General features: G+C 40.3%; 1 protein-coding gene across 3 annotated transcripts; it reads left to right on the forward strand.

The window, feature by feature from the left end:
• Positions 1 to 1,998: 1,998 nt before the first annotated feature.
• LOC109908765 (insulin-induced gene 1 protein) lies at positions 1,999 to 11,360 on the forward strand. 3 transcript variants are annotated; one of them, XM_020507449.2, is made up of 6 exons: positions 1,999 to 2,312; positions 2,549 to 2,897; positions 3,749 to 3,873; positions 4,445 to 4,611; positions 7,338 to 7,437; positions 9,373 to 11,360. In XM_020507449.2, exons 2-6 carry the CDS (start codon positions 2,564 to 2,566, stop codon positions 9,400 to 9,402), a joined length of 756 nt encoding a protein of 251 aa, XP_020363038.1. In that variant the 5' UTR covers positions 1,999 to 2,312; positions 2,549 to 2,563; the 3' UTR covers positions 9,403 to 11,360. The 3 variants fall into 3 exon arrangements, with proteins under 3 accessions (XP_020363038.1, XP_020363039.1, XP_020363040.1); XM_020507450.2 differs by lacking the exons at positions 1,999 to 2,312; positions 2,549 to 2,897 and adding an exon at positions 3,321 to 3,417; XM_020507451.2 differs by lacking the exons at positions 1,999 to 2,312; positions 2,549 to 2,897 and adding an exon at positions 3,399 to 3,527.
• Positions 11,361 to 11,801: the final 441 nt, after the last annotated feature.

The raw sequence follows: 11,801 nt of genomic DNA on the forward strand, positions 1-11,801 counted from the left end.
AGAGAGAGAAAGAAAGAGAGAATTAGAGAGAGCATGCTTAAATTCACACAGGACACCGGATAAGACAGGAGAAGTACTCCAGAAATAACAAACTGACCCTAGCCCCCTGACACATAAACTACTGCAGCATAAATACTGGTGGCTGAGACAGGAGGGGTCAGGAGACACTGTGGCCCCATCCGATGATAACCCCGGACAGGGCCAAACAGGAAGGATATAACCCCACCCACTTTGCCAGTGCACAGCCCCCACACCACTAGAGGGATATCTTCAACCACCAACTTACCATCCTAAGACAACCCAGATAGGAAGATCACATCAGAGAAACGTAGATAGAAACGCTTTTATGTGCAAATATTGATAGAACAACCATCATATCAAAGTAAATTTGCAGTCAGGCTATGACATGTTGTGTGGTCCACCCACTACGACTCTTTGGGAAAGCATGCAGTTTATTAGGCTACAGATGAAATAAGATCTGAACTTCACTGCGTGGTGAAAGTGCAAAGTGAAGCGTGTGATGCTCCTTTCCAATAAATATTGAGGGTCTTATTCCGGTGACACGACGATCGATGCTTGACTGCCGTAAACCAAGAGGTTGTGAGTTCAAACCCCAGGTGAGGACATGTTGAATAATAATTGAATAAATAAACATACACAATGTAATCAGGTACTGTATGTCAAATATTTAAGTTGAAAACACTGCGACCAGGTAATGGTCCGGATGTCCTGAGGACTTACTTTTGTTTGCAGGCATAACCTGTGAAATGTCGTGAAACTTCATGTGAAATATCCTCACCCGTGAAGTGTTCCAAAACCACATGGTTTCGCATGATTTCACATGTAAAATTTCACCATTTTTTTTACAAAACATGTGAAATCATGTGATTTTCCACGTGAAATCATATGATTTTTCAGTAAGGAACAACTGAGTAGGTTGCAAACATTATGGTTGTCACACTTGAAACATGTAGGTGACTCAGTCATGTTTCCCCTGTTGTTGCCAGTATGCAAATTGACTTGGCATGAAAATGTATGTGTAAATTGAGATTTTAAAACATTGATGTGTGACAAAACATTGACTTGGGTAGAATGATTGTCACCACAGGTGAGCTACAGTATCTCACTCAATCACTACAGGTGAGATATCAGAGAACCTGGGTTACACAAGTAACCTTGAGATGTAATACCAAATGCAGTATGAAAGCAGTTTCAAAAGGGAAAAGGGGGATGCCTAGTCAGTTGTACAACTGAATGCCTTCAACTGAAATGTGTCTTCCGCATTTAACCCAACCCTTTTGAAGCATAATGACGTCTGTGCGCGTGCATGTAGCATGTATGTATCAAATGATGCCAGTGTGCCATACAGTATTTGTTTATCTACACATCACCTGATGCATGTGAATTGTGTAACCACTCAGAATACTAGGCCACATCACACCTGCAAAACATGTTTCCTTGTTGTTGTTGTTAGTTTCAGTACCTAGAGACCTGGGGGTTATCCAATCATTGACTCCCTCTGGTGACGTTATCGATGTCCTTTAGCTGGGTTGGGCTGGGTCGACAGTCAATGGCTGAAGCTGTCCTGTTGACTCGGTTTTCACCAACCTGCCTGGAAGGTGTCTGCTTGAGTGGCAACCGCCAGAATTAAATAGTTTATGTTGGGTATGGACTATAAGAACTATCAAACTAGGCCTGCCTGTTGAAACATATACAATTGCTCAAAAACGAGTAGTCAGTAAGCTATTTAAAATATTTGGCTTGGACAGAGTTGATGTTATGGGCCCAGGATAGCACAGCTGATCTGGCATTTTTATCGGTAAGATAATAGGCCTACAGTAGACAAATGTATGCCTTGCTGCATCGGAATGACTTTTGAATAAGTTTTAGTTTTCAATTGGAAGTTCGCTATGTTTATTTTAAATGATCACTGGTTTGCGTATCCCACTCAAACCTTCCACGACTGCATGATCGTGCGCCAGACTCGTGTGACGTCGTCTGTCCTGAACGGTGGGGTGGCGTCGCGTCATATCGTTCGCCTAGCTCCCATTGGCCGACGCGACTCACCCGACACAGCTGTGGCTGTTTTCTGCAGAGGAAGCCTGTCTCTGGTATGAGGTCTGCGCTCAGGAATGAAATAGCAGCTTTTTTTCTGACTCTCTCTCCCTCAAAACGATGATGTGACCTAACTACGTGATAACTGTCTGAGAAGTAAGAGAGCAGCACAACTCACAGCTTCATCATTGTCGAGGTGCGAATGAACATAGTCGGTTGTCGCTAGATCATACACTTAGAACGTCTGGACATCCAAGGTAAGAAGACATCAATTCATTCTTCTTTGCTATTGTCCATTCATAATCATTGTAGTGGTTAAACAGTTTGAGAAAGACACGATCTACAAAGGCCAGACTAGACACCACTTTTATTTGATATCTAGCGTAGTGGTGATCTTGAAACATTGTTGTTAGTGTTAATTTAGATTAGATACAATGTATTGATGCATATCTGTGTTAGCTATGCTGTATTAACGCATCTTTGTTTTTTCCAGCACTCTAAGTGCCAAATGCCAAGACTAGAAGAACACTGTTGGAGTCGCTCCTGTGCATCTAGGGTGGAATCTAAGACTTTTTCTGGGGGAAACTGGGTCGCATCGAGAGCTGAAGAAATGATGTCCATTGTCACAACAGTGCTCAGCAATGCATATGGCTCGCTGCACAGTGTGCGAGCAGCACACTTGATCAGGCGGGGTCTCGTCCTTTTCACCGTGGGAGTAGTTCTTGCGTTGGTGCTCAACTTGCTGCAGTTACAAAGAAATGTGACTTTGTTTCCCGAAGAGGTGATGGCAACTTTGTTTTCATCAGCGTGGTGGATACCCCCTTGCTGCGGCACGGCAGCTGGTGAGTTGTCCCTTTTAAACCTATACCCGGACTTAATGAGGTTGCTATATGTACTTTTTAATTTTGATAAAATTAATGTGAATTGGGATTTTATGGGGGGTGGAATTGGGATAGTCTGCTTGTGTGTTTCATGATACCATTGCAGGCAGCTAACTACAGCCTGGGCTACATAATAATTTACCGCGTATTCCATCATTGTTATTGTTCTATATATGAATTGTGTAAGTGTTCTCTCAGCCATGAGCCCATAATGGTGAGCGTTTTGTCTGGTGGAAACATACATTAGTATTTATATTGCCCTCCAATAGGCTTCACTAGAAACAGCCGGACATGGAGGGTCATTGGGGTTGTGCTTCTTTTTCATTGGCTGCTTTCATAACGGGCGAGCTGTGGAGGTGGTCCATAATTGGCTGCTGCCTCGAACATGCCACTACAGAAAAAGAGAAACAAGGAAGTCGTGTGCAGTCAGAATTTAAATAAATCATTTTCACCACCAACCCCTCCCCCATGCTGTTGAGAAGTAGGTTACAGTGATTCATGCAACAACAACAAACAATACAATTCAATTGGGAGACAATGATCTAACGTTTTTATTTTAGTGATACAATGTTCGAGACTTGTCTTCTCACGGTAGGTTACGGACATGTTTGTGCAAGGACTGATAGGCGAGAAATGATCATGTGCCTGAAAGTAGAAAGCGATATTGTCGTTTGTTTTAGTTTCTGTCTATTTTATCCCAAATTGAAACTCAAAAGAAATGCACCATTTTCAAGACCATCGAACCACATGAGTCAGTTTGATTTGTATGTATGCCGTTCAGTGAGGTACTAACTCAACTATCTTTTCTGCAGCTGTTGTTGGCCTGCTATACCCCTGCATCGACAGCCATCTAGGAGAGCCCCACAAGTTCAAGAGGGAATGGGCTAGTGTCATGAGATGCATTGCAGTGTTCGTTGGCATCAACCATGCCAGTGCTGTATCCTTTCTAAACATCAACAACTTCACAATGTGCACACTCTCATGTTGGCTACCTCCAATCTAGAAAAGGATGGATGCATATTTACAGCAAAGTAATTTTATCACATCCAGAGCATAAACAAGGATGAGGGTCTACTAAATGTGTAACATATTCATAATTGAGTAACATTCTGTGATTATTTTTGATATATTATATTGTCATTGTGCTACTTTTACAGCCCCGAAGGCAATTCAGCTAGTGTCAGTGAGACGGTGGGTTGAATTCCCCACTGCATTCCTGCTTGTTTTGACTCCTTGACATACTTTCCAAGTATGTATGGAACTTATAGTTGCTTTAAACATATACACTGCTTGTGCCGCCCACACTAATGCTTTGAAGTAAAATTCAAACAAATGCTTTTTTTTAAAACCATATTTGAAGTGATTTTTATTTATTTTTTACTGAAGAGATACTTAGAGAGGATGACCTTGGGGAAAGATAGTGAAAGGTTGTGTCAAATGGTACTAGGCCCGGATTCGAGCCTACGCAAGCAAATACTGTCTTTGTCCTTAACTGCTCCGTTTCACAGAAACTACACTTTGCCAATAATGCCCAGCTGTCGCTGACCCTGGCTGCCCTGTCCCTGGGACTGTGGTGGATGTTTGATCGCTCGAGGAGTGGCTTCGGCCTGGGCATCGGGACGGCATTCCTTGCCACCGTTATCACACAGCTGCTGGTCTACAACGGTGTCTATCAGTAAGTCAAGTCGTGCTTTTGTTTGACCACGTCACACTGAGAAGTTAAGCCCACGCTGTATACCCAAAAGGCATTTTGAACTCGAATACTTAGAGTAAGTTGAACTAAAAGTCAATGAAAAGTCATTATTACTTAATCTTTGTGGTACTGACTCAACTAAATGACAAGTCACTTAAACAAAAAAATAATGATACATTTACTTTTTACCCAGCATGCTCTACTGCAGGTTGATTTTGATTTGATTAATCTTCTGCTACACAAAGATAAATACCATACATTTTTCTAAATTAATCCTATAATTTAGTTCGATTTTTCTTTTTTGCACCCATTGCTGAAATGGTTGTTCTGGTTTCAATGGCTTACACGGAACCCAAACCGGCTGCGTGGGTGCGCCATTGTGCATAAATGTATTTTGTCCTCCCACACCAAACGCGATCACGACACGCAGGTTTAAATATCTGAGCAAACTCTAAACCAATTACATTAATTTGGGGACAGGTCGAAAAGCATTAAACCTTTATGGCAATTTAGCTAGTTAGCTTGCACTTGCTAGCTAATTTGTCATATTTAGCTAGCTTGCTGTTGCTAGCTAATTTGTCCTTGCATATAAACATTGAGTTGTTATTTTACCTGAAATGCACAAGGTCCTTTACTCCGACAATTAATCCACACATAAAACGGTCGACCGAGTCGTTTCTATTCATCTCTCCTCCTTCTAGGCTTTTTCTTCTCTTGACTTTATATTGCAATTTGGCAACTTTCCTAAATTAGGTGCATTACCGCCACAGACCTCGTTCATCTTTCAGTCACTCACGTGGGTATAACCAATGAGGAGATGGCATGTGGGTACCTGCTTCTATAAACCAATGAGGAGATGGGAGAGGCAGGACTTGCAGCACGATCTGCGTCGGAAGTAGAAGTGACTTCTATTTTAGCAACGCAGACTCTCGTTGGCCCACGCGAGCAGTGTGGGAGCAATAATTGAATAATATAGATTTCTAAATGTATTTTGCAACGCTCGCACATGCGAGCAGTGTAGTGGGCCTGTTAGGTAGTGTCCTCACTCCTAACCCTGGCAGTTATTATGTATGAAGGTTATGGGTGAATAACATTTTTAACTCTTGGATATTCTAACTCTTGCTGGATTCCAATATGAATTACACCTCACTTTTTTTGTTGTTGTAATATACATATTTTAAAATGTTTGGCCCATCCACCCCTCTTCGGAGGACAATAAAACAAACATTTTACAGCTTTTTCTTCTGTTGTATTTATACACACATTTGACATACATTGCACTTTTATTTTTCTACTACAGTAGTTACATAGCAAGAATAAAGTAATTTGATATACATTACCTCTGGATAGATATGACTGAAAACACTATGTATAAGTACTAACTATTATAGAACGTGAGCTTTTAAACCCATCCCTCAGCTACTCTCAATCCATCCCACCTATCTCTGTAAACTGCCCTCTTATGATTTCCATGGGCCATATATTTTTCAACTGTTTATTTTTCAATTACACATCACTTCGCAAGCCAACAAAATGTGACTTGCAGGTAGGGTTGCAAAAAATAAATCCCAGTTGGAAGATTCCTGGAAATCCTCCAACCAAGAATGTTTTTAAATCTGTGAATTTGGGGAAAGTTAATAAAATGTTGCTACCCTACATGAAAGCCTGATGTGGCCTGTAATCCATGAGTTTCAGGCCACTGTATTAGGGTAAAGCGAGGCCTTATGAGAAATGTAATGTCATAAAGAGTTTTAATTATAATATTCACCTAGGAACTCTCTTGGTGAAGGTCTCACGACTGAAAATGAACAAATGTCTCTGTCACTAACAAATACAGCCATGGGTGGTAAACTCTATAATTCACTCAAATGCAAAGTACACTGAGATTATATTGGAGGCGTAATGACAACTAATTGGGTTAACCATGCTGGCAAACTGTCAAAAATGCATTCGCAAGATATATGATAATAATAAGATGCATTTAGGAGAAGCTTCTTATCCAAAGTGACTTACAGTACTGAAATACTACTTTTTGTTGTTGTGCCTCAGTGGGAATAGAAGCCATATTGCCGACGTTGCAAGTGCCATGCTCTGCCAACTGAGCTGCACAGGACCATATTATGATATTATATTATGGTATCATTACTTGCCTTAAAGTTTTAGTACAGCCAGTGAATAAAATAAGACATAGGTGTTGTTTTTTTAGGAAATATTTCCCTTGTGATTGATGTATTATTAAAGTGTGCTTTCTGGAACTGGTCTCAGTCACCTGATTCCATCAAAGAGGATCTGACAGATAAGGCATGAAAATGAAAGCAATTATTTTTTTGGTGATACGGATTCCCCCATGCCTCTACACCCAATTATTGGCCCTCCTACCTGCCTCTGTGGCACCTCCTCAAAAACATCATGGGGAGAGGGAGCACTGTTGCTTCAGTGAGGGGCTTACAAAGAGCTGTGTTCAAAAGGCCTTGCAGCTTCTGTTGACTGAAGGGAAGAGAGAGATGAAATTGAGAGGGAGAGGATTTTATATTTCCTCATAAAACTTTAATAATGCTGCCTTCCCCCCCTTTCGAGATCTGTCTTTGAAACTGTGTTTAAGTTGCCATTCCTGTTTTAAGGCTAGTCTCTATGTGTCTTATTTGGGGCTGGATTTGACTATTGGGGCAGATAATTTAATCTGATCTATTTTTCTCCCTCTCTTGTAGATACACGTATCCAGACTTTCTGTATGTGCGCTCTTGGCTTCCATGCATATTCTTCTCAGGAGGAGTGACTGTGGGGAACATAGGACGCCAGCTAGCCATGGTAAGCCCTGTCCCCTATTCTGCTGATTTGTTAGCACAGGAACACATTGAGACAGCACCTTGACATGTTCGTGCGGTACAAACTTTTGTGAGACACAACACTATAGCCGACAACACAATGTCGGCTATAATGCCTTCATCGGGTGTACGCCCGAAGTCTGAACCTTATTCTGTGTACAGTTCTTCACAGTCACGTCCATTATACAGTTTGACTCAATTAAAGTGTGAAAACAGCATGTTGTTTTGTTTTTCGCAGTAGCGAGCCAGTCTTCTAGCGAGTCCTAGAGCCAAATGTACCAAAGGGTCATTTCCTGCTTGTTGTTTTTCATTGATGGTGTTTGAAATGTTGGCAGTTGGCACAAGCCCTTGCTTGCTCTTTCTTTTATTTATTTTTCTCTCATTCTGGTTCACTCTCTCTCTGAGATGGATTAAGTCTGTTTACCTTTCATTCAGTCTTTTAGAGTTGCCTTTTAAATGCTTTCAAACTTGCATCTTGTGTTTCTCAACAAAGCAGCCAGCTTGTGTGTGGCAGGAACACGTTAGCACTAGAGTTCAGTCAACTGGGTTGCATTCGCTAGAAAGAAAATGGACTGAAACAGTGAGGGACTGCAAATAAATGTTCAATATTAAACGTTTTGCTACAGTGTGCACTAATGAATATGACCATTATTATTGTAGCTGATAGCTGATGATCTTTGAAATGCAAGAGAAAGGCCACAATGTATTATTCCAGTTTAGGCACAATTTAGATGTTGGCCACTAGATGGCAGCATTGTATGTGAAAAGCTTTAGACTGATCCAATGAACCATTGCATTTCTGTTCAATATGTTGTATCAAGTCTGCCCAAATGTGCCTAATTTGGTTTATTGATATATATTCAAATTCATAACTGTGCATTCTCCTCAAACAATAGCATTTACAATAGACTGTAATAGATTAACAAGAATGTAAGCTTTCTGCCCATATCAGATATGTCTATGTCCTGGGAAATGTTCTTGTTACTTCCAACCTCATGCTAATCACATTAGCACATGTTAGCTCAATCATCCCACGGGGGACGGCGGACACTGATCCCGTAGAGGGGCCATTTAAGAAAGAGTTGTGGTTAGGACTTACACAGCTAGATGGCATTTTTAGTGATGTGTTAATTTGAGATTTGGTTCATTATACAGTATTGAATCAGGCCAGCGATTGAACTGTTGAGAAGCTAACTCAAGTTTTTTTTTGTTTTCTGGCTGATTAGTTTTATTTTTTTGTGCTTCCAGAAGTTTGAAATGACTGAAATATTGCCCTAACAGCATTGAAAGCGCTTTTCCTTTAATCCTTCATCACTAGCCTATAACTTGTTATGGAGACAGTTATATAACTGGTTATGTAGCTTTATCTCTCTTTATGTGGTTGTTGTCATGTACATCATTTTGTCTGTAAATGTTGGTTTAATGTTGTCTTTAGCACTCTTGAATGCAATAACAATTCCTCTATGACCAAATAAATGAACTGAGCCACTGCTCTAAGTTCTGGGATGTACATTTTATTTTCTGGTATGTTCTACATATGCTTAACATGTGACTTGCGGCTCTGAAGGGAGGTTCTAAATCAGGAGAAATGGGAAAAGTGAGAGGGAGAACTCTCTAGACACATATACCGTTTAGGGGGGGTTAATGGAGGCCTTGAGGAAGGGGTATCACATTTTACTGTAACCCCAACATCAGATAATCTTCTCACAGTTGTACCTATACATAGGACACCATGATCCACTGTATAATAGCCCTATAGTCTACTGTCAAGAACTGTAGAACTCAGCCTTAGGTTAAAGTCATCAATAATGGTCTTCTCCAATCCCCATTGTGGGTGTTACCACTGTAGGAAGATGTCTGTTGTTTGCTGATATTGAGCATGATATATGAACATGGGCTTTCCTCTCTCTCCCTTCAGGGTGGCGTCGAGAAACTCCACAACGACTGAACAGAGGGGGAAAGAAGGAAGACTGACAATATGGAGAACAGGCGTAACAGAACCAAGTCTGCCGTCATGGGGAGAGACAGTTTGAAAGAAAAGAGAGACTTATTATTTTTTTTCTTCTTTTCTGTGTGTTATAACAAAGAGCTAGCCAGAACACCCTTGACTTAACGTGCCATGACTTCTGCACCTCTTGGTGGCCAAAATAACTTACAGTATTAGGCTAGCAGTTGCCGCTATGCTATCTCTATTAGGATCCATATAGCATTATTCCAGAAGATAGTCGCAAAGCTATCCCTGTTAGGGTCCATATAGCATTAGGCTAGCAATTAGACACTAGGCTATACCTGTTTGATTCCAAATAACATTGTGCTAGCAGTTAGCTGCTAGGCTATCCCTGTTTTGGTCCATAAAGCATTAGGCTAGCAGTTAGCCGCTAGGCTATACCTATTTGGGTCCATATAGCATTAGGCTATATGGCCTAATGAAATAGGCTATATGGCCACTAGCTCCTCCCTCACTATGGCAGGACAGTATTTGCCCTTCCAATTCTTCGAAATGAAAAGTTAACTTGTTTCAGTTTTACAGTGTAAGAGTGAACTATTAGCTTTTTGCAGGTGTGTGTGTGTGCGCGTGTGGATTTGTTCAGGTCTGTTATGGCTGAGTACAAAATTACCGTAAAAGGGAAACGTTTAAGAGCTGTGCAAAAATGTCTGACACTCACAGAGACGGCGACCAACAGTATGTCACCGATGACATGTATTGTGTTCCCAATATTGTAATTAACCAAGAAAAATATATATCCGAGAAATTAGAATGCCAACACCTATAACCCCAAACCAAATATATATGAGATCACAGATGATGTGACCATGTTTTGAAAGAATGTACCATGATACTACACTAAGTAAGCATATTCATGGTTTCAGTGAAATCAGTAATGTTAACAAAAAGGCACCTGAATGTAATCGGGTGTAAAAGCTCACCTCTTGGCTGACTTTGTGGATATGGTGTGCAACCTGGAGGTGACTTATGACCCCTCAAATGAATGGCTGATTTCCAATTTAGAATTCTCCAGACTTGGCATTAAAGTTTATGGTCATACATTAGAAGGAGACAGGACATTTTTACTATGGCCTGCGGATTTGCAATCTGTGATTGCCTATGTATTATAGAATTGAGTGCTTTTGTCACTACTATACCAGTTCAATTTTATTGTACATAATTATATATTGCTTACATGTATAGTCACTTCCCTATATAATCAGACAGGTATTACCACACTATACCAATTCAGTTCAATAGTTGGGGGGCTAAAGGAAAAAAAGTGCAATCACATATACCTGAGCTGACTTCTTCTTATTTATTATTTCTGACAATAGTTAAGAGGTGAGACTCCATGGAATCATATGCAGTGTGGATATAAAAAAGGAGCATCAAATAAGCAATAACAGCAGCTTTTGTAAAAACAAAAATTGTCTAAGATTACTAGCATTCTTGGACTGTATACCAATGACTATTCACTCCATGAGGAGAAGAAAAAAAAAACATTGTGTCAAACTGTTTGTAAATTCTCCTAGTAGTTAAAACATTATTAAATGGGAATACAGATTATATTTTTTAAATATTTTGTTATGTATAGATCACAGCGGGATTGGTTGGTACGCCTGGTTCGGTGTGAATCTTTGCTCAATTTCAGGTGTTTGTCCCAAATGGCACCCTATTCTCTATATAGTGGACTACTTTTGACCAGGGGCCCTGGTCAAAAGTAGTGCACTATATAGGGAATAGGGTTCCATTTTGGATGCAGTTCAGGTGTGCTGCTGGGAGAAAAGGAAGCTTTATTATTGGGGTGTTTAAAACACCTATTATTTCAATGTGTAGAGAGTGTGAGTGTGTTTTCAGCTGTGTATCATTTTTATTATCTTGAATCCAAGTGGAAAATAAAAAGGAATTCCTAATGACGTGTGTGTGTATCTACATTGAGTCTACATAGTTTTGCCACACATCTTAACAGAATGAAACCATACAGATACAAGATTTGTGTGCACATTTTCAGCCCAATGCATGAAGTGTTTGTATGAGAGTTTACCCCTCTGGTAAGTTTGCCATCTGAAAATGGAATTGACACAAACATATAAGGTATGCAAATGAGACATAACAAAAATATAGATGCAATTTTATTCTGAATTTTGATAACTAATAAGTTGTTTTATTCTGTCTTGGAAAATAGAGTGGGTAGAGTGGAGATAGTCTGTGTCCAAAAGGTTACCCTATATTAGGCATGGGCAACTGGTGGCCTGTCCCTCTGGCCTGTGGATCAATTTCCACCCTCTGAAAAAAAAATTCAGGTCATAGTCGTGGTCTCAACTTACTGTTAAGAGTTAGAATAGTAGAATACGCAA

Source organism: Oncorhynchus kisutch, linkage group LG18 (genome assembly GCF_002021735.2).
Source record: "Oncorhynchus kisutch isolate 150728-3 linkage group LG18, Okis_V2, whole genome shotgun sequence".
NCBI lineage: Eukaryota > Metazoa > Chordata > Actinopteri > Salmoniformes > Salmonidae > Oncorhynchus > Oncorhynchus kisutch.